The following is a 23,107-nucleotide window of genomic DNA, read 5'->3' on the forward strand; positions in this document are numbered from 1 at the left end:
TTCTCTCCCCCTCTTCTCTCTCTCCCTCTCCCCCTCTCCTCTTTCTCTCCCCCTCTTCCTCTCTCTCCCTCTCCCCCTCTCCCTCTCTCCCCCACTCTCTCTCTCTCCCTCTCCCCCTCTCTCCCCCTCTCCTCTCTCTCTCCCACCTCTCTCCCTCTCCCCCTCTCTCCCCCTCTCTCTCCCTCTCCCCCTCTCCCTCTCTCTCCCCTCTCTCTCTCTCTCTCTCTCCCTCTCCCCCTCTCTCTCCCTCTCCCCCTCTCTCTCTCCCTCTGCCCCTCTCTCTCTCCCCTCTCTCTCCCTCTCCCCTCTCTCCCTCCTCCCTCTCTCTCCCCCTCTCTCTCCCTCTCCCCCTCTCCCTCTCTCTCCCCCTCTCTCTCTCTCTCCCTCTCCCCCTCTCTCTCCCTCTCCCCCTCTCCCCCCCTCTCCTCTCTCTCCCCCCCTCTCTCTCCCTCTCCCCCTCTCTCTCTCTCTCCCCCTCTCTCTCTCCCTCTCCCCCTCTCTCTCCCTCTCTCTTCCCTCTACCCCTCTCTCTCTCCCCTCCCCTCTCCCTCTCCTCTCCCCCTCTCCTCTCTCTCTCTCCCCCTCTCCTTGTCTCCCTCTCCTCTCTCTCTTTCTCCCTCTCCTCTCTCTCTGATGCCATTTCTCTCTCTCTCTCTGATGCCATCTCTCTCTCCCCCTCTCTCTGATGCCATCTCTCTCTCTCTCCCTCTCTCTCTGATGCCATCTCTCTCTCTCTCTCTCTGATGCCATCTCTCTCTCTCTCCCCCTCTCTCTGATGCCATCTCTCTCTCTCTCTCTCTGATGCCATCTCTCTCTCTCTCTCTCTGATGCCATCTCTCTCTCTGTCCCTCTCTCTGTTGCCATCTCTCTCTCTCTCTCTGATGCCATCTCTCTCCCTCTCTCTCTGATGCCATCTCTCTCCCTCTCTCTCTGATGCCATCTCTCTCTCCCTCTCTCTCTGTTGCCATCTCTCTCTCTCTCTCTCTCTGATGCCATCTCTCTCTCCCTCTCTCTCTGATGCCATCTCTCTCTCTGTCCCTCTCTCTGTTGCCATCTCTCTCTCTCTCTGATGCCATCTCTCTCTCCCTCTCTCTCTGATGCCATCTCTCTCTCTGTCCCTCTCTCTGTTGCCATCTCTCTCTCTCTCTGATGCCATCTCTCTCTCTGTCCCTCTCTCTGTTGCCATCTCTCTCTCTCTCTCTGATGCCATCTCTCTCTCCCTCTCTCTCTGATGCCATCTCTCTCCCTCTCTCTCTGATGCCATCTCTCTCTCTCTCTCCCTCTCTCTCTGATGCCATCTCTCTCTCTCTCCCTCTCTCTCTGATGCCATCTCTCTCTCTCTGTCCGCTGCTGTCCGTTGCGCGGCTCCTCTCAGCTCCTCCACCACCTGTGGAACCGCTTCTCAGCACCATTCAGCCTCTCCAGGAACCTATTGGGGAGAGAGAGAGAGAGAGAGAGAAAGAGAAACAGAACCGTGTTTAAATAACGTCCTCTGACAGCAATGCCCACCCCCCCCCCACCCCACCCCAACCCCGTTTATTGTCCACTCTTCCTCTCTCTCCCTCGCTCCGCCTTGACCCTTCCTCTCCCATCTTCGGTCTGGCGCCAGAAGACCCTCCTCCGCCACCGTTCCTCACGGTCAGGTCAGCCCCTCGCCCTCTGGGACCCTACCCTGCGTGAGGGGGCGCCGCGATGCTCGACGGAGGGTCGACCGTGAAGTGGTGGTGGTGGTGGTGGTGGGGGGTGACCGTGGTTTGAAAAAGCGGGCAAGACGGGAGGGGACTGAGGCAGGAGATTTCCGGAGAAAAAAAATTGCTGGTAACTTCTCTTCCATTCCAGGGATAAACCTCCACAAAAAACAGGCCACCAACTACACGGACGTCTCGACCCTGAGTCGAGACCAGGAGGTCAGCGCCGTCATCTGGGGTGACCCGCAGGAATCGGAGGTGATGATATTCTGGGGTTAAAATAATAATGATGATCCGTGCGTTTGACACGGCGCCCTCGCGCGTCGTTGAGACGAAGCCCTCCGGTTCTTCTGCCGATGACCTTCAATTCCGCCGGAGGGAACAGTCTCTGCCCGATCCGCTCTCGTCGGAACCCCTCACAATGTCCCAACACCTCTCTTACATAAATCTCCCCTCAACCTTCTCCGCTCTCAGGAGAACAATCCCAGACTCTCGAGTCCGGTCTCTCCGCGCAATTGTGGTCCCTCATCCCCGGTATCATTCTCAATGTAAGACACACTCACTCCACACACTCAGTCGTCTAATTTAACAGAGGGCGGGGGGGGGGGGGTGTGGGGGAGGGAATCGCTGTGTATTAATTATCAGGAAACGGTTTCCCCTCATTGACCTCGAGTCGAGTTCCAGCCTCACGTTCAGACTTCCCCGAGCTCAGAGTGACGTGGCTCGCTGTTCGCGCCTTCCGCGCTTTCCTTCAGGTGCTCGCGGGCTGCGTGAACGGCACAGTCAAGGTCTTCAGCACCGAGAAGGGCAAGTTCACCGAATTCCACGACTGCTCGGGTGGCGAGGGGCCCTTCCGAGGCTTGGCTGTTCATGACGGGTGAGAGCGGTTGAGATCACAACAATAATAATAATGACAATCTTTGCACTTGATGACTGCTCAATCCGTGGCTGTTTAATCCCTCTTTATGGGACGCGGTGCGCAACTGTGTTTCGCCCACAAGTCACTGCACTTTACAGTGCAATCTGTGAAGCGCTTTGAGACGCCTTGAGGGTGTGTTACGTCGAATGCAAGGACTACGCAGCGCCTTCCCACGTCGTTGAGACTTCTCAAGGCACTTCGCGGGACGCACTGTGAAGTGACTTGTGTATTTTGCGGCAGCCAATGGTGAGAGTGTCCATTCCTGTTGGATTCTGTGTTGCCTTTCCCTCATGTTTGTCCCTTCCCGGCCTGCAGCTCGCTGATCACCTGTGTGGAGTCGGGGCTCTTGAAGGTGTGGAGGGAAGGATCGCCAAACAATGTAAGGAATAACTTAGGAAAACCTGGCAATTTTATTTCTGCAGCGCACGCGTGAAAGGTTACACCACTCCCGTCTTATTTTCCTTTAGCTTCTCCAAAGGTCTAAGGGAACATCAACCGCATACCCCCCCCACACACACACACACCCACACACACACACCGTAAAGACCAGAGGCCTGAGATGTAACTTAGTCTTAACCTCTGGACACCCAATTTGTTGTAAAGTTTAAGATTGCCCAGAATTTGGAAAGTTCAGTCTGAATTTAATTTAGTTTAAGAACGGCACAGGCAGGACCAGCTTTCGGGATTTTCGCCCACAAAACGCACAGTCGAGTCCACTGCAATATGTTCTGTGAAGCGCTTTGAGACATCTCCACGACGCCGTAAGGCACAATATCAAATACAAGGATTAATTAATATTATTTTGAAAGCCGCGCCCTCCTGAGCAACGACTGAAGAGGTGAGGGTTTGCTGTTGGGATTGCATTAACAACAAATCGTATCTGCACAGCGCCTTTCACGTCTAATATTCTTAACACGTCGGAAGGATGCCCCCAAGGCGCTGTACAGGACAGTCTTAGATTTGGACCCGAGCTGGGGGTTGTGATCAGGAGGGGGTGGGGGGGGCTTTGTGGAGCTCCGCAGCTTAGTGATTAGAACACTCGCTTCGCAATCGTGAGGACCAAATCAAATGCAAGGATTATTATTATTATTTTAACCCACTGCCGTGGCACCCAAGAGCTGACGCGTACATGTTTAACGACAGGTGGAGGTGGAGGTGGGGCGGGATGTGATGAGGATGCGCCAGAACCCGGAGTCGCCCCAAAGGGTGGCTACTGGTGGGAAGGAGAACGAGCTGAAGGTTTGGGACCTGCAGCGACCGGAGGACCCCATTTTCAGAGCAAAGAACGTAAGCAGTTTGTCCTATTCTCTCTCTCCCTCCACCCCCCCAACTGCCCGCCAGCCCCTCGTTTATCTTTGCCTCTCGTCTGCTCAGAGCGTTGACTCCAGCTAGCGTTCGGTTCCAAAGGCTCCTGCAACACAAGTCACTACGCTTTACGGTGTATCCCGTGAAGCGCTTTGACGTGATGGAGCTCAATGTGAAGCGCGAGGATTATTATGGTGGCTCCGTCGTTACTTGTGACACCAGTTCCTCCTCTGACCTCCGTCGTAACTTGTGACACCAGTTCCTCCTCTGACCGACCCTGTTTATTTCCCCGTCTGGCCGGGCAGGTACGGAATGACTGGCTGGATCTGCGAGTCCCGGTTTGGGTGAGAGATCTACAGTTCATCCCCGAGTCTGAGAAAATCGTCGTCTGCACCGGCCATCATCAGGTGGGTCTAGTTTTGCTATATTTATAATAATGATAATAATAATCCTTACATCTTATCACCCACAAAACTTTACAGTCCAGTCTGCGAAACTCTTAAGTCGTCTCAAAGGCATGTTAAGGCGCTGTATCAAATGGAGGGATTATTATTATTATCACGTCTTCGAGTCGTCTCAAAGCAGATTCGATTGTAGCTTTCGCAAGGGAATTGGAACAGGTGCTTGAAAAGAAAAGTAGGGTAAGAGCGGGGTGGAGGGGGGGTGGGTACGGGTTGGATAGCTCTTTCCCAGAGCTGCAACAAGCACGATGGGGCTGAATAATAATCCTTGTGTTTGATACAGTGCCTTATCACGTCCCAGAGCGCTTCGCGGAATATACTGTAAAGTGAATCGACTATATTTTGTGGGCGAAACCCCGCAGCCAATTGGGCACAGCAGTGGAATGGCTTCTGTCTGCGCCGTATGATTCAGTCCCCTCTCTCTCTCTCTCTCTCTCTCTCTAGGTGCGGGTGTATGACCCCAGTGCTCCCCAGCGCAGACCTGTACTGGAGACGACCTTCGACGAATATCCACTGACTGCACTGTCGCTAACACCGGACGCAAAGTCAGTTACCCTTCCACCTTCGCCGTTTGCAGTCTCAAAGCGGACGCGAGCTCTTGCTGTGCTCGGGGGCGACTCGCACTGACGTAGGGCCCCTCGAAGCATCATCGATCCCTTAAATAATTAACTAAATCATTAATAATTTGCTCGCTTCAACCCACGGCTGTTTGTCGGACACCGCTGTGCGCAATTGGCCGCCGTGTTTCACCCACAAAATATATAGAGTTGACTCACAGTATATTCTGTCGAGCGCTTTGAGACGTCTCGAAGACGTGATAAGGCGGTATATCAAATGCAAGGATTATTATTCTAAGATGCAGTAGTGAAGCAGACACCTCTTAACTTCCAAATGCATCTGATTCTGAATATCCCACATACTACAGTAAATGTTGTGGCGATCCACTGGACAGAGAGTACGCTATGGATGCTGATGGCAAAGTGATCCTGTGTCCTCAGCGTTAGTCATTGGTGTCTCTGCTTCTTTCAGCTCTGTTGTCGTTGGCAACACACACGGAGAGATTGCTGTTATTGACCTCCGGATGGGTAAGGCTCCCAACTCCCTGTGTTTCTATGTTAAATGTAGTAGACGCAGAATAAAATTGCCCTTCACGTCCGAAGGTTCGCCCACAAATATACAGTCAATTCACTTTACAGTGTGTTCTGTGAAGCGCTTTGGGACGTCCTCCCGACGTGAAAAGCGCTATATCAAATGCAAGGATTATTATTATTATTAAGGTGTCAGGGATTTGGACCCAAGCTGGGGGTTGGGATCGGGAGGGGTGGAGGGCAGGGAGGGTGTAGTGGGGGTGGAGGGTGGCTGAAGGGACTGTGGTAATGCAGTTCCACAGGGTGGGGAGAGGGGGGGGGGCAGAGAGGCTGAAGTCCCAGCCGCCGATGATGGGGCAGGGTCCCGGAGCAGGCCGGAGCCCACTGAGCGGAGGGAGCGGAGAGGTTGATGTGGGGTTAGCGGGTCACGGGGCAAATGCCGTGGAGGGCTTCGAAGGTGAGGACGAGGATTTTTTTAAGCGCCATTTTAAGAAAAGAAATAACCTGCTGCTTGAAGCTGAGCAGAGGCCGCGCCGCGTGCGGTTTGCACTGGGACACTACCCTCTGTGACGGGCACTGTACCCACTGGAAGTTGTTTGTCTGCAGGCAGGCTGGTGAACTGTTTAAAGGGCCAGGCGGGCACTATCCGATCCATCCAGTGCCACCCCACCCTCCCGCTGGTGGCGTCCTGTGGGCTTGACCGCTTCCTCCGAGTCCACGACCTGAACGACAAGAAACTGCTGCACAAGGTGAGCCACCAGAGCAGGAATATCCACAGGGTGGGAAATAACGGGAATTAGGAGGTCTGCAGCTCAGTGGTTCGAGCAATTGCCTCGCAAAGCGAGAGGGGCCCGGGTTCGATCCCCAGCCCTGTCAGGGCGAAAGCTTCGGCAAGTTTCCTTACTCCACGCGCGCGCACACACGCGTTTCCTCGCAGTAAGTAGGAACCCAGATGTCAGTCAATTGGTGGATCGCTTTCCGGGGGGTAACAACCCCTCCCCCCAAAAAAGTAATCGTAATTAAAGTTAACTCAGTCCATGACTGTGGGACGTTGCTGTGTACGATTAAGTACCGCGTTTCGCCCACAAAATATACGTTTGACGTTATACCTTCGTGTCGAATGCTTTTGAGATGTCTCAGCAATGCGATAAGGCGCTGTGTAAAATTCGAGGATTATTATAATTATTATCAGACATTGTCTTATTTAACTCTCTCTCGTTTCAAAGGTGTATCTGAAATCACGCCTGAATTGCCTGGTGTTCACAAGCCGTGCGAACTGGGAGGTGAGTGAGACTATGTTGGAAGAAGCTGCACTTCTCTCTCTCTCTCTCTTCTCTCTCTTCTCTCTCTCTCTCTCTCTCTCCCCCCCAGCCCGTCCCCACTTACAAGGACAGCACCAACATTCCTGAACTGATATGAAAATATATTTGAGTTGAATTTAACAATTCCTTCAGAAAAGTAAGAATAAGTTGGTCGCTTCAATCCACGGCTATTTGTGGAACACTCCTGTGCGCAATTGGCTGTCGCATTTCGCCCAAAGAATATACAGTCACTGCACTTTACAGTGTATCCTGTGAAGCGCTTTGAGACTTCTCGAAGACGTGATAAGGCGCTATATCAAATGCAAGGTTTATTTTTTTATCGCTCGTTTGTGCTTCGAAAGGAGGAGGGTGCGGAGACGGCTGTCGTGGAGGGTGTCAAAGAGGAGGACGATGCGATCTGGGAGTCGATGGCAACTGTGACGGACAAATCTGCCCCCAAACGAAAAAAACAAGCACCAGAGCTGACTGTGAGGCAAAACAAGACAAAAAAGAGCAAAGATTCCTGAAGACTGTAGCCCAACCCTCACAGAATCCTAGAATCACGGAATATTACAGCACAGAAGGCCATTTGGCCCATCGTGCCTGTACTGGCTCTCTGAAAGAGCTACCAACTAGTCCCACGGCCCTGCTCCTTCCCCATATCCTTGCACATTTTTTTCTATCCAATTCCCTTTCGAAAGTTGTATTGAATCTGTGTCCACCGCCCTTTCAGGCAATGCGTTAAAAAAATGTCTCCTCATCTCCCCTCTGGTTCTTTCGCCAATTATCTTGAGTCTATGTCCCCTGGTTACCGACCCACCCGCCAGTAGAATCTTTATAAAATCTGTTCCTCCCCACATCCCCCACCCAACTCCCTCCTGGATCTACTTTTTCTCAAGGTCTGATTGCCGTGATCTGATTTCGGGGACTCCTCAAATGATGAATAAGGATGGGAAGGGGGGGGGGGGGGGTGGAGGGGTGGAATGAACATTGATACCAAACACATGAGCCTCCCACACTGTATGTAACCCATATCCAGCGGATAAACTCCCTTGAAGTACACTTAGATCCCCCAAGGGTGAGGTTGAACCCTGAGATATACACAGTATGTCCCAATGATACATTCCCCCCCCACCACCCCTCAATCCACGACTGTTTGTGAGACACTGCTGTGTGTAATTGCTGCCATGTTCCGCCCACAAAATATTACACTCGATTCACTTTACAGTATATTCTGTGGAGTTCTTTAAGATGCGATAAGGCGCTGTACCAAATCCACGGATTATTATGTGTTCTATAACCGCCTGAGCCACTGCTGGCGCCCGGGGCGTTGCTGCCAGTTTGGGAGCTCAATAACTTGCACAGACGGACCGGTTGAGTGCAGAGGACAGCGGGGAGAAAGAACCGGTTGGTTGGAGCGTCCAGAACAAGTCCAGGGTGGGCACCAGTCTCTGAAGGTTTTTCGACTCATTTGAAATAAAACGTGACAGAAAGAAACCGAGAAAGTTTTGTATGGCCACGTTTCCAAGTTTCTTGCTCCTGCCTCGCGAAGGGGAAAGATTGTCGGTGTGTTGTAGAGGGTGGGGGGAGGTGGGGGGGGGGGGCGGGCGGGGGCTTTAATGTGTAGGCGTAGGCACCATTGTTACATTTTGATGGGTCACACAAGGAGGGAGAGACACTCGTCGGCGAGACTTTCAAATCCACAGGAAACTACACTGGCAGCGACATCGACTGGCTTCAGATCCAGCCAGGATGGGCTGTGGATCATCCAAGGAAGTTGCCGTTGCAGGTTAAAACAAAATGGGAGACCGTGACATTAAGGGACATTGTCCATAAAAGGCGACATCCCCCTTTGGGACCGTTTCAATGTGGTGGAAAAACCCTTTTATCGTTTCCCTCTCCACCCTTCCCTATCGCCCCCCACCCGTCCGTCCGTCCGTCCGTCCTCGCCAGGCTCCACTGACCCCCCATCACACAGAGGATCCCGTTCAAGATCCTGGTCCTCACCTTCAAAGCCCTCCACGGCCTCGCTCCTCTATGGCCTGCTCACCCCCACCAAACGTTCTGCTCCCTCTGCTCAGTGGCCAGCTTCACGTCCTCCACCCGGCCTGACCCACCATTGGCAGATGTACCTTCAGCCTCCCTAGGTGGGGACCCTACGGAGCTCCATCCCAGAGCCCCTCCTGCTCCTCGCCCCCTCCCTTGTCTCCTTCAAGACCCATCTCAAGACTCTTTTCTTCGACCGTTCCTTTGGTCATCCTCATACCCCTGCCCTCCACCTCTCCTGATGCCAACCAGCAGCTCAGCCGACTGTTCGGCTCCTTGGGATGTCCTTCTGACATGAAAGGCGCTATACAAATACAATTTATTGTTGTTGCACCTCCCTGACTGACTGACTGACTGACTGACTGATGGACATGATATACCAAGCTACTTACCTATTAGGGCTTTGAGAACTTTTAACAGCTCCCAAGTCCCACTGATGACCCCAATCAGACTGGTGAACCATCAACTGTTTGGGGGGGTGAGGGGGGGTCAGCCGGGTGACGCACGCGGAAACCAAAATAAAAATAATAATAATAAATTGGTCACTCAATCCCCCGACTGTTTGTGGGACACTGCTGAGCACAATTGGCTTGTGAGTTCCTCCCACGAAATATACAGTCACTACACTTTACTGTATATTCTCTGAAGCGCTTTGGGAGGTCTCGAAGTTGTGATAAGGCGCTATAGCTATATCGAATGCAAGAATTATTATTATTACTGACCAGCCTCCATGATCCCAGCGTGGGTCAGTGATTTTATCAGGGGCAAAAATGAGAATAAAGAATTGTTGTTAGCGGTGGGGGTGACAGGGTCAAACACCATTTAGAAACTGGTACTAACAAGAGTAACCAAGGAGATATAATAATAGTAATAATCCTTGTACTTGATATCATATCTTATCACATCTTTGAGATGTCTCAAAGCGCTTCACAGAATATACTGTAAAGTTAATTATAGTTATAAAAAAGGGAGATATTTGAGCGCTGTTCTTTAACTATGTGGTTATAGCCATTCATAGATATATATGTGTGTGTTTTGTTTTCAATCACAGAACAACCTGTTCCACCTCCTCCATCCCCACTTCAACCCCCACTTCCACCCCCACCTCCCAAGCCTGAAACCCCACCCCCCAAGCCCGAACCCAAGCCACGTGTATGTAAGAGGAGAGTTCCCCCGGCTCCAAAACCTGAACCAGAACCAGAACCGGAACCGGAACCAGAACCCGAACCCGAACCCATACCAGAACCAGAACCAGAACCAGAACCCGAACCCGTACCGGAACCCGAACCCGAACCCGCACCTATACCTGACCCTCAACAAGAAGCCCGAGCAGCCAAGGCTCGTATATGCAAAAAGCGGGCACCGAGCCAGAAACAACAGTGAACAAACTGCGCCGACCAAAGCAAACACGCACAGTCAACCAGAACAAAGGAAGAGCCTTGGGCTGTAGGAAACCCAAGACGTAACTTTATACCCAGTCTACCCATGTTCAGAAAGAATATTCATTTTAGTAAAGAGAACTAATTATGATTTTTTTTCTGCAGTCTTGTCAAAGCGAAAACCCGCCCCACACCGAGCACACAGTATTGGGAGGTATTGGAGTAGTCAGAGCACTCGCGCAAGCGAGAGGATCCGGGTTCGATTCCCGGCCGGGCAGGGCAAAACGTGAGGCACACATGTTACTCCACACATACACCTCTATTTACCTCGCAGTAAGTAGGAACCTGGTTGGTAGTGGATTTGCGGACCACTTTTCCGGCGGTAATAATAAATATAGTCCATTTATTTTACAGAATATTCTGTGACATCTCAAAGACATGATAAGGCGCTACATCAAATGCAAGGATTACTATTATTATTATTATTATCATTAACAATTATCTATTCAGCTTGACTTAATCATACAACCTTTCGCTGCGAATTGTTGGAGATGTTATTTCACGTGGAAGGTTCAATATGAACGCGAGTTGTTCTTGGTCAAAGCTAAACAAGGTGTGGATGAAAGGCTCGGTGGGTTTGCGTAAGGCGCAAAGTGTGGTTTCAGGGGATGGGGGGAAATGAATAATATGCCACAAGATCTTTGCACAAAGAGTTTTTGGCCGGCAATCAATTCGGGAACCGGAGGAAGTGGGCAGAGTTAGAGAAGAGAGTTTTTCATCCTAAGAGAGTTTTAACAGTGCAGCACTGAAGAAAATGTTCCCATCCCATTCACTGCACCTGCTCTGTGAAAGAGCTGCCATTTAAATTCATCCCACTCTTAATCCTGTGGGAATTTAATGGGATGGGTAATCTGGTATTACAGTACATTTTTGCCAACAACTAGCCTTTGCCAGTGAGTGGGTTGACCTGTTGCACATCAACACGTGTTGAATGGGTCGATGCTCTTATCTTTCCAATGATATGCAAACGGTAAAGGTCTTCATTAATACATGGGGGCAACCCCCCACCCCCCCCCCCACCCCCACCCCAGCAACAAACACCCCCCTTACATATGGTTGAGTGCATTTGTCCAAAGCTTCAGTATTCGAGCTCAAAACTTCAATGCAACAACACTGCAACGTTTCAAGCAAAGCACCTATTCTCCCAGCCTTTCTCTCTCTCTCCCTCTCTCTCTCTCTCTCTCTGTCTCTGTCTGTCTCCCTCTCTCCATCTTTCTGCTCTCCTCTTCTCCCAGTCTTACGAACGGGGAAAGAGTGCAAGTGAGCGGGCACTTGGTAAAGAGGGGTGGGGGTGGAGGGGAGGGAGAGGGGAGGGAGAGGGGGTGAGGGGGTGGGGGGGGGGGGAAGTTTAATGTGTTGGTGTCGGTACCATTATTACATTTTGATGGGCAGCCCCTCGCGTCACAAGGACGAGACAGACAGACAAGGCAGACAGACAGGTCAGTCAGTGAGAGACTTGCTATCAAATCCAATGTAAGCCACTGGCACCACCACCATCAGCCAACTTCAAGCCGAGCAGCACCAGCCAGGATGGGCTGTGGAGCGTCTAACGAAGCTGTAACAGGTACCCAACTAGAGAGAGACAGAGAGAGAGAGAGATGAGAGAGAGAGAGAGAGCAGAGCAATTGGGGTGGGGGTGTGGGGGGTGTGGGGGGGGTCATGCTTTTTTATTTTGCACAAACAGGAGTGCTGTTTGCTGTTTCCTGCAGAATAATAATAATAATAATAATAATAAATGATAATAACCATTAATAATGATAATAATCCTTGCGTTTGACGCAGCGCTTTTCACGTCGGGAGGACGTCCCGAAGCGCTTTCGCGGGACGCGCTGTACAGTGAATTGGCCGCGTAGTCGTGGGCGGACGCGGCAATTGCGCGCAGCGGTGGCCCACAAACAGTCGCGGATTGAAAGATGACCCAATTTACTACTGTTTTGTCTTTTTGGAGGGATTACTATTAGGCTCTGTGTGGAGGAAGGGAACTTGCCCAAGGTTTCGCCCCCTGCCTGGAATTGAACTCGGGTCTCTCGCTTGCAAAGCAGAACGAAGCTTCCTATTTAAATTTAAATTCTTATTTAAATCTACAGTTCAAGCACAGGTGTGTGTGTGTGTGTGTGTGTGTCTTTTTATCTCTTGCACACATTGCTGTGTGGGGGAAACTTTGGACAACTAGAAGCAATGTGGAGCGAACAGAGGGCAGGACGTGTATATTTTGTGGGTGAAAAGCACCGTCCAATTGGGCACAGCAACGTCCCATAGCTCAGTGGTGTTTGAGCACTCGCTTTGCGAGCGAGAGACCCGAGTTCAATTCCAGGCAGAGGGCGAAACCTTGGGCGAGTTTCCTTACTCCACACACACACACGCAGCCTGATAATAATCCCTCCAAAACAAACAGCAATAAGAAATTGGTCACTTTCCATCTACGACTGTTTGTGGGGACAGACGCTGCTGTGCGCAATCGGCTGCCGCGCTCGCCCACAAATATACGGTCAATTCACTTGACAGCATATTCTGTGAAGCGCTTTGGGACGTTGAGAAGACGTGAAAAGCGCTATATCAAAAGCAAGGATTATTATTATTATTATTATTGTTGTGGATTGAGTGACCCAATTTTTTTTTTAAGGGGTTACGCTCGGAAATGCGATGCGCCAATCCACTAACAGGTGAACGTATGTGTGTGTGTGGAGTAAGGAAACGTGCCCAACATCTTGCCCTGCCCGGCAGGGAATCAAACCCAGATCCTCTCGCTTGTGAGGCGAGGGCTCTAACCACTCAGATGCAGGACTTACGTGGTGTTCTGCGGCTCAGTGGTTAGACCGCTCGCCTCGCAAGCCAGAGATCTGGCTTCGATTCCCAGGAGGGAGGAATTGGGCGAGTTTCCTTACTCCACACGCCTCTGTGTACCTAGCAGTAAGTGGGAACCCGGTTGTTACTCAATTAGCCGATCGCTTTTCTGGGGATCCTTGAAAAAAAATAATGATTTGGTCACTCAATCCTCAACTGTTTGTGGGATATTGCTGGGTGCTGCGTTTCGCCCACAACATATGAGGCGCTTTCAGACGTCGAGAAGACGTGAAAAGTGCTATAACAAATGCAAAGATTACTCTTATTATTTTAAACTTTATGTTAAATTGCAGAGCCCACTGCTGGTAATGTTAGACGGGAGGTGGAGCAAGCCAAACCCCCAGCTATTTTGCAGCAGGATGTGGCAGAACCCGTTACTTCTGTACGTAATTTCTGGATGGTGGTGCCAGAGCCTGATGAGACAACACATCCCATGCGGGCGTGCAAAATGCAATTGGATGAAATGAAGAAACCAACGGAACCTGAGCCTGAACCTTCCCCTCTGCCCCAAGAACCTGCAGTGGCAGAGGTCGAATCTCCAGAACCCGCAGCACCAGCCCCTGAACCTCAGCCATCTAGAGCTGGCCGTGTCTGCTACCGTAGACCCAAGGTGAAGCCAAGGGAAGCCAAGCCAGAGGAGCTCCCACCCCCAACCCCAGAGCCGGAGCCAGAGGAGCCCCCACCTCCAGAGCCGGAGCCAGAGGAGCCTCCACCTCCAGAGCCAGAGGAGCCTCCACCTCCAGAGCCAGAGGAGCCCCCACCTCCAGAGCCAGAGGAGCTCCCACCTCCAGAGCCAGAGCCAGAGGAGCCCCCACCTCCAGAGCCAGAGGAACCCCTACTTCTACAAGCCGAGCCAGAGGAATCTCCACCTCCAGAGCCAGAGGAACCCCCACATCCAGAGGAAGTTCCTGAACTAGAACCAGAGGTACCTGTTCCTCCAGAGGAAAATCTTGAGCCAGAGGAACCCCCACCTCCAGAGGAAGTTCCTGAACTAGAACCAGAGGAGCCTGTTCCTCCAGAGCCCGAGGAACCCCCACCTCCAGAGCCCGAGGAACCCCCAACTCCAGAGCCCGAGGAACTCCCAACTCTAGAGCCCGAGGAACCACCAACTCTAGAGCCCGAGGAATCCCCACCTCCAGAGCCCGAGGAACCCCCACCTCCAGAGCCCGAGGAACCCCCACTTCCAGAGCCCAAGGAACCCCCACCTCCAGAGCCCGAGGAACCCCCACTTCCAGAGCCCAAGGAACCCCCACCTCCAGAGCCTGAGGAAGCCCCACCTCCAGAGCCAGAGATACCCCCAACCCCAGAGCCCCAATCAGAGGTAAAGCAGATAAGTGGACGTAAGTGCAAGAGACGTAAACCCAAGGTGCGTGAGAGTGAACTTTCATCTCGAGCCGATACCCCTGAGCCAGGACAACACAAACCGGAGCCAGAGGAACAGTTACCTTCAGAAGATGGCAGACCTCCAGAGGTAGTTTCCGAGCCTCAGGATTCCGAGGTGACAGAGGCCAAAAACACTGAACACACTTCTCCAAGTGAACTTTCATCTCTGGTCAATCCCCCTGAGCCAGAGGAGCATATACCAAGTCCAGACCCTCAGGCAGAGACACCAGAAGTTACTGAGCCGCTGGATGCTGAGGTAACGACCCAAGTACCTAAACCTCAATGCAAGAAACGTACGCCCAAGGTGAAACCTGAACCAGGGGAGGCTCCTGAGACACAGGAAGTGCCTGAGCCTGAACCAGAGGAGGCTCCTGAAGCACAGGAAGTCCCTGTGCCCGAGGCTCCTGAACCAGAGGAGGTTCCTGAGGTTGAGCCACAGGAAGTGCCTGAGCCTGAACCAGATGAAGTGCCTGAGCCACAGGAAATGCCTGAACCTGAGGAAGTTCCTGAGGCTGAGCCTGAGCCAGAACCAGAGGAAGAGCCTGAGCCAAAGACACAGGAAGTGCCTGAGCCTGAGCCAGAGGAAGTGCCCGAGCCAGTGCCTGAGGCTGAGCCAGAGGAAGAGCCTGAACCAGAGGAAGTTCTCGAGCCAGAGGAAGTGCCTGAGGCTGAGCCACAAGAAGTGCCTGAGCCAGAGCCAGAGGAAGTTCCTCAGGTTGATGAAGTGCCTGAGCCGGAAACAGAGGAAGTGCCAGGGGAAGTACCCGAGGCTGAGGAAGTTCCTGAGCCAGAGGAAGTGCCTGAACCAGAGAAAGTTCCTGAGCCAGAGCCAGAGGAAGTGCCTGAGCCAGAGGAAGTGCTGGAGCCTGAACCAGAGGAAGTTCCTGAGCCAGAGGAAGTGCTGGAGCCTGAACCAGAGGAAGTTCCTGAGCCAGAGGAAGTGCTGGAGCCTGAACCAGAGGAAGTTCCTGAGCCCAAGCCACAGGAAGTGCCTGACACAGAAGAAGAGCCTGAACCAAAGAAACCCACTCCACAGGATATTATTAAGGCACGCATATGCAAGAAACGTAGCCCCAAAGTGCCCCAGAAAACTGAATCTTCACCTCCAGAGAAAGTTCCTGAGATGGGACCAGAGGAACCCGCACCTCCAGAGAAAGTTGAGCCTGAAGAACCAGCCCCTCCAGAGAAAGTTGAGCCAGAGCCAGAGGAACGAGCACCTCAGGAATTACCTCTGGAGCAGCAGGTTCTTCAGGCTCCAGGGGAGGAACCTGAAGAACCTGCTCCTCCAGAGGTAACTCCTGAGGAACCAGCACTTCTAGATGTTGCTACAGAGCCAGAGGAATCCTTACCTCCAGAGGAATCAAGTGAGCCAGAGGGAGTTGAACCTGAGCCAGACAAAGTAGAACCTGAACAAGAGGAAGCAGCCCCTTCAGAGGAACCTACAGAGGAGGTGATGGAGCCAGTGGAACTTGCACGTCCGGAGGAAGTTGAACCTGAGCCAGAAGAACCCAAACCGCCAGTGGAAGTTGAGCCGAAGTCTGAAGAACCTCCTGCTCCGGATGAAGTTGAGCCTGAGCCAGTGGAAGTTGAGCCAGAGGGACCAGCACCTCCAGAGGAGGGGCCTGAAGAACCTGCTCCTCCAGAGGTAACTCCCGATGCAGTGGAAGAAGCACCTCTAGAAGTTGCCACGGAGCAAGAGGAACATTTACCTCCAGAGGAATCACATGAGCCAGAGGAAGTTGAACCTGAGCCAGAGAAAGTAGAACCTGAACGAGAGGAAGCAGCCCCTCCGGAGGACGTTGAGGCAGAGGAACCGACACCGCCAGTGGAAGTTGAGGCTGAGGCTGAAGAATCTGCTCCTCCAGAGCCAACTCCCGAGCCAGTGGAACAAGCTCCGCCAGAAGAAACTCCTAAAGAGGAAGACATATTGCCAGAGGAAGCCACTGAACCCGGCTCTGTGCCCGCAGCAGAGGGAGGTGGTGAGCCTCAGGGTGCTGAGGCCAAACCCCACAAGCCACCATTGAAATGCATCCGGTCTCCACAAAAACATAAGCCCACAGAAGGCGACCCTGACCCTTCTGAATTTGCTTCTCAGCCTCCAGAGGCACCCCATCAGCCCGAGGAATCGACACCGATTGAATCTTAAGAACCTCTTCTTTGTGTGCGGTCTTTGTGGGATCTTTTTTTGACGAGGGGGGGGGGGGGGGGCAGAGCGTGGGATTTCCGGAATTTAAAAAATAAACATTTGTTGGTCTGTTGAAAGAGAAGGGACGCAATCCTTAATTTGATGTCTCTCTCGAGAAGAAGCTGTATCCAACAATAATATTAAGCCTTGCATTCGATTTGGCGTCTTATCGTGCCTTCGAGACGCCTCGAAGGGCTTCGGGGGGCAACTCACTGTATGTTTCGTGGGTGAAAAGCGGCAGCCGGTTGCGCCCGGTCTTGTCCCAACGGTCCGCCCTGGAATCAAACCCGTTTGCGAGGCGAACGCTCTAACCACTGAGCTCTAACCTCCGCTGAAGACCTTTCTTTTTGACCGTCACCTCCCCGCCCGCCCGCCCCCCCCCCCACCTCCCCCATCCCTCCCCCCCCCGGGCTCGGTCCCGGCATCCGTTACTTGTAAAGCGCTCTGAGACGCCCGTCCGGCGCGGAGGGCGCGATGCAAACCCAAGCTGTTGTTGTTCTTGTGGTTGTTGTTGTGGCTACAGGACTCCCAACCGATTCGTCTCGGGACAGGAACACAGGAGGAGGCGCACGTTCACGTTCCGTAATCGCGGTAGAACGGCGGAACAGGCGGCTCGCGGCGCGGGATGGCCTCCTCCTGCTCCGTCGTGAGTTGTGCGCGAGAAGCCCCCTACCTTCTCGCCGCTGACCCTGTGCCTTTCCCGAACCTGCTCCCGTCCACGTTCCCGTCGCCGTCGCCGCCGGCGTCGACCGTCGCCGAGGCGCCCGGCGCCTGGGAGAGACTCCCCCTCCTCTCCTCAAAGGGATTGTAGGCGCTTAATTGTCGTCCACCTGAGGCGCTCTGGGACGCCGCCCCCACCCCCCACCCCCACCCCAACCCCCACCCGCCCGCCCGGCCGCCACCGGTCGCTTGGGGGGGGGGGTCGCGCGCGGGCATTTTGGGGTCAAATCCCGGCTTCGCTTGAAATATTTGGGCCCGACGGCCGCAGCCAATCGAGAACTCAACTCAACCCCTCCCCACCCCCCCCCCCCCGCCATCTTCTTCTTCTCCCTCCTCCTCCTCCTCCTCTTCCTTCCTTCATCTTTCCCTCAAGGAGCGGTGGACCCAGCGAGCGGTCGGCGGTCGGTCTCTCTCTCTCTCTCTCTCTCTCCCCCTTCCTCGTTGCCGGTGGGGAGGGGGGGGGTGGGGCGCCATCTTCCTTCGCCTCAGTGGCGGTTGGCGGTTGGTTCGGGCGGGAAAAATTCAAAATTCAAACGCGCGCGGGGCGAGGGCGCGAGCGGGCGGGCGGGCGGCCAAGCGCCTGCGCAGGCGCGCGGAGCGGGTGAGGCGCATGCGCGGTGCGGTGCGGGCGGGCGGCGCGTGAATGCGTTGGGCTGGGCGGGGGAGGCGCATGCGCCGGGTGGGCGGGGCCGTTGCGCCGAGGCCAGCGGGCTGGTGCGCCTGCGCCGCGGAGGACGTGGCATTTGACGCTCGGCGGCCGACCGGCGGAGCCGATTCCGGTGGGTCTTTTTTTTCTCTCTCTCGGCGTAGTCCGCCCCCTCCTCGTTGTCGGGGTCCGGGTCGCTCCCGAAGAGGATTTTACCGAGCGACGAGGAAGGTTTCGGAGCCGCTCGTGTCGGTAAGGCCCCCGTTTCGGGATGGCTTTTTTTTCCCCCCTCCCCCTCGACCGACCGCCGCGCAACCGAACTTAACCGGATCCGCTTTTGACGGGCAGCGGCCGCGGCCAATCGGCGGGCGCCTGCCGGGCACGCCGGCCAATCAGAGGCGAGCGTCTGGGTGGGTGGGTGGGCGGGGCGAGCGAACGGGTGCGAACAGGTTAGGTTGTCGCAGGGTTTCCCTTCCCCTCCCCCTAACTTGGCTTCCTTTAAGGCTGACGGGGTTTAAAGGGGTAGGACAGGGGGGGGGGGGATAAGATGCTCTGCTATGGTCCACCCAGGACCCTGCCTCTGTACCAGACGATGCTACTTTTTTTTTCCCCCAACCCCCCCCTCACCCCCTGTCCACGTAATACACAGCCACTACACTTCACGGCGCGTCCCGGGGCGAAGCGCCCTCGAGACGTCCCGCCCGGGCGCGAGCGCCGGAACGCCACGGCGTTGCCGTTCCTACGGCCCGGACGGGCTGGGACGCGCGCGCGCGCGGACTCGGGGAGCCCCCCTCTCCCCTCCCCCCCCCGCTGGAGGCGCGGGAGGCTAACCAAGCGAGAGGACCCGGGTTCGATTCCCGAACCGTCGGCAAGTTTCCTTGCCCCACGCGCACCTCGGGTTGTTAAGTCGGTTGGCGGATCACTGTTACGGGGCGGGGGGGTGTTGGGGGGGGTGGGGTGGGGGGTAATAATCCTTTCAAAATAATAATTTGGTCACTCGACCCACGACTGTCTGTGGGACAGTGCTGCGTGCGGCAGCGTTTCGCCCATAAAATGTACAGTCACTACGCTTCACAGTATAATCTGCGAGGCGGGGGGGAGGGAGGGGGTGGCTTCGACCTTGCGGTCCAGGCACCGATGAGATTTTAAACCAAGCTCTCCGCGCGGGGGCTGGTCAGGCAGAACAGTGAAGACCTCCCCCCCCCCCCCCAAGGCGCTGTCCAGGGAGAGCGGTGGGGGACACACGGATGTTTCTCTCATCCAGTGTCCTGGTCAACATTCTCCACCACCCCCACCACCACCACCCCCCCCCCCCCCCCGCGATAAAATTGGTCACTTATTTCACAGCTGTTTGTGGGATGCCGCTGTGTAAATCAGCTGTTGCTTTGTTGGCAAACAAAACACACAGTCGCTACCCTTTACAGAATATCCCGTGAAGCGCTTCCCCCACCCCCCACTCCCCCCACCCACCCCCCGCCGTCTTTGAGCCCGATCAGCCGATTGAGGAGGAGATATTTAACAGCCAACATCTCTTTCGTTCAAGGGAATTGTATCAAAACTTTAAATAGGTATTCAAAACGAATCTGAAACCTCCCAGCGATCGAGGCCGCTCGCGTCAATTGTGGCTGCTCGAATTTCCTGATTGGGTTATTGTTAGAATAACAATTATTTCAAGTATTTCGTACAGCGCCTTATCACATCATTGCGACACCTCAAAGCGCTTCACGGGATTTTTACAATAACAGCATCACAATGATAATAACAATCCTTGCATTTGCTACAACAACAACAACAACAAGAATGCATTTACAGAGCGCCTTTCACGTCGGGAGGACGTCCCAAAGCGCTGGACAGTTGGGTCGGGACCCGAGCAGGAGGGGGAAATGGTCAGGGTGAGGGGAGGGAAGGGAGGGAGCGAGGAGGGGGTAGAGGGTCGAGAGGGGAGCTGAAGGCACGGTCGAAGAGAAAGGCCTTGAGACCGGCCTTGAAGGAGGAAAGGGAGGAAGCGGCGAAGGCACTGGGGGATGGCCCGAGAATCAAAACCTGAGTCCTCTCGCTTGCGAGGCTAGTGCTCCAATTGCTCTATTGGCTACACAGGATACACTTTACAGTCTATCCTGAGATGTCTCAATAGGGGTGTTATATTACAATGCAAGGATTATTATAATTATTATGAATAGTTACGATGATCGTGTTTGCTCTGTTCCAGGCAGGGTTATGAGTCTCGATGAACGCGCGAAGACGACACGGTCCCTCGAGAACTGAGCAGGGAGTGTACATCGGGCCATCGCAGACACAAGTCCTCACCGCCAGCTCCCTTCCTCCCATCTCCGTCTCCTCCAGGCCGGCGCCGCTCGCCATCCCGGACGACACCATGTCGTGCCGAGACCGCACGCAAGAGTTCTTTGCTGCCTGCAAATCCATGCAGAGCCGACAGGTGGGTGCCTTCGAGAGGCTGGTCTCTGTGGACGAGTGTTCTCCACGTTCCCCCCACCCCGTGCTCCCTGCTTGTCGCTCGAAGCAGGAAGCGTTCTTTCAGAGAGAGATAGACAGAGAGAGAGAGAGAGAGAGAGAGCGGATTCCATTTCAGTTGGGTTTGGAGATTCTTCCACGTGGTGACGGGTTTCTGGGTGTGTCAAGACGCCCGGTTGATCATGGCGACGGGTTTCTGCGTGTGTGTGCGTGTGCGCGCGCGTGTATCAGACACCCGGCTGGCCAAAACCAAACGCGGACTGGATTTACCTGGAGTGAGACCACGATGGTATTGGAATGTGTCTGCACGTGTCGGCCATTCTGGCTACCTTTGGCTCTCACAAACTCCTGCAGCTGTGCGATCTGCTTGTTTAGACTGTTGATATCCTGCCGAGGTGACGGGAAGAAACAATTTACAGCTTCCGGGTCCACTGTGCGATGGGTGAAGGCTAATGTTAACAAATAATAACAATACTCGCATTTGATGTAGCGCCGTATCGTGTCTTCGAGTCGTCTCGAAGCGCTTACACTGTAAAGTGCGGTGAATATTTTGCAGGCGAAAGCGTGGCAGCCAATTTGCGCGCAGCAAAGTGTCCCACAATCGGTCGCGGATGGAGTGACCGATTTATTTAATAGGACGGGAGTCTAATCCAGGGGTTTGGGAGCGAGTTATATATAGGCTGGAGTCTGGGATTTCCGTGTGTAGTTGGGTTTGGAGACGGGTCCACCCGGTTCAGCACAACAAAAATCTGACACACGGGGTCACAGTGAGCGAGCGTGCGACACCCAAAGACATTGCGCGCAACACGTAAGAGCGGTGGAGAGCGAGAGTGACACACCGAGGCCGACTGACCTGCTTGATGATGTAAGTAAGTTCTTCTATTTCAATCGCCTTGTCGTCAAACAACGATTTCCTCTTGGCCACTGCCACAAACGCAAAAGGCAATGTCACTCCCCACATCTTAATATAATAATAATAATAATCCTTGCGTTTGATACGGTGCCTTAACATGTCTTTGAGACGTCTCAAAGCGCTTTCGGAATACACCGTCAAGTGAATTGACCGCAATATTTTGTGAATGAGAACGAGCCAATCGCGCACAGCAGTGTCCCCCACAAACAGTCATGGATTGAGTGACCAAATTATTATTTATGTACGTTTTGAAGGAATTATTACCCCTGGAAAGCGATCTGCCAATCGACTAACAAGCGGGTTCCTGCTTACTGCTAGGTAAACGTGTGTGTGTGTGTGTGTGTGTGTGGAGAGTAAAGAAACTTGCCAACATTTCGCCCCGACCCTGCCCAGGAATCGAACCAGTGTCCTCTTGCTTGCGAGGCGAGTGCTCTTAAAAACTACACTACAGGACTCCGCGATAGTATCAACGGTAATAGAATCACCACCGACAGATCACCACCACGGAGCTAGAGTTCGCCAACGCAGCAGGGCTTTGCTACTTACGTATCGTTAGCTTTTCCAGCTTGGAGAATGTGTTGCTCAGGTCTTTACCGATGCGTCTGTGTTGGAAACAAGGACAGCCGTTTTGTGAGCGCTCCCGGCAAAGACTAGCGGGGCAACCCAGCCACGTTTCAGGTCGCGAGACGGATCAGTAAACAGCCCGAGGGCTCGCAGCAAACCCACTGAATTTACAAGCTGGCAGAGTTTGTAAAAGTATGGAAATTTTCAGCCCTCAATCTGTTACTTGTTAAGAATCTGTTCCTCCCCTTTCTTCCTCTCTTCCTCCCACCCCCCAGCTCCTCTCCCGATGATGGTCTGCAGTCCGGTTCCTGAGCCAGGCGGATCTGCAGTGCTCCAGGGCACTGCTGATTACAGCACAGCCCATCGGCAGGACCTGGAAGGACAGACCAGTCACTGGGGGCAGGAAATCCTTCCCCTCAGCTCCTGTTTACCCTGTCAGCCAAAACCCTAACTAATGGGTAGGGTGGTCTTAGCTGGACAAGCAGTGGAGAAGCTTGCCAGACTGCACTCTCTCTCAATGGCCAAGCTATGTAGTTCTGGTTAGACTCCAGCAGTTACCCCAACGCACACTCTGGGCTCCCCCAAGCCTTGACTTTTGCCAACCTGTGCCCAATACTCTCCGGAATTAGGTAAGCGGGGGACGTCCCTCCAGGGAGAGAGCGCGCTCGTTCCATTCCAACAACCTATCTCTGGGATTTCCGTGTGTAGGTGGGACGCGTGGAATTCTCAGTTGGGTTTGGAGACTATAAAGCACGGTGATGGGTTTCCGCGTGTGTCAGACACCCGGCTGATCTGTGGTAAGTGCTGCTACTCACTTTGCCATGACTGTGAACTCGCTCCGCTGTCGGACTGCGTTCAGGTGAGGCTTGTTAACTTGCAGGCCATTCTAAACAGGAAACAGGAGAGACAACAACAACACAGCAATCTTTAGCACCTCGGAGAGCTGCATGGCTCAGGGTCAGACACAGAGAGGGGGGAGAAGGGGCCGTGAACATGGTTTCAGTTGAAGATGTTTTCAGATGGGATTTAGAGACTGATAAATAGCAAGAGAGAGGGAGGGTTAGAGGGAGAGTGTGACCGAGTTCAGGGTATAATGGCTGAAAGCACGGCCACCGATGGTGGAGCGGAAGGGA

General features: G+C 53.7%; 2 protein-coding genes across 2 annotated transcripts; one reads left to right on the forward strand and one right to left on the reverse strand.

Annotated features, from left to right (window-relative positions):
- Window positions 1–1,839: 1,839 nt before the first annotated feature.
- On the forward strand, window positions 1,840–7,378 carry wdr74 (WD repeat domain 74; the record flags this gene model as incomplete). Its single annotated transcript, XM_007885129.2, is given in 10 exon segments — window positions 1,840–1,946; window positions 2,444–2,565; window positions 2,923–2,986; window positions 3,751–3,894; window positions 4,218–4,319; window positions 4,818–4,918; window positions 5,403–5,458; window positions 6,068–6,210; window positions 6,688–6,744; window positions 7,125–7,378. Coding segments are annotated over 10 exon segments (1,061 nt in total), but the record flags the coding sequence as incomplete, so codon positions are not given.
- A 12,950-nt stretch (window positions 7,379–20,328) lies between these two features.
- Window positions 20,329–22,860, reverse strand: stx5a (syntaxin 5A; the record flags this gene model as incomplete). Its single annotated transcript, XM_042346592.1, has 5 exons — window positions 20,329–20,487; window positions 20,768–20,884; window positions 21,351–21,421; window positions 21,957–22,012; window positions 22,790–22,860. Coding segments are annotated over 5 exons (474 nt in total), but the record flags the coding sequence as incomplete, so codon positions are not given.
- Window positions 22,861–23,107: the final 247 nt, after the last annotated feature.

The sequence above is a fragment of the Callorhinchus milii genome, unplaced genomic scaffold (assembly GCF_018977255.1).
Source record: "Callorhinchus milii isolate IMCB2004 unplaced genomic scaffold, IMCB_Cmil_1.0 Scaffold1068, whole genome shotgun sequence".
NCBI classification, from domain to species: domain Eukaryota; kingdom Metazoa; phylum Chordata; class Chondrichthyes; order Chimaeriformes; family Callorhinchidae; genus Callorhinchus; species Callorhinchus milii.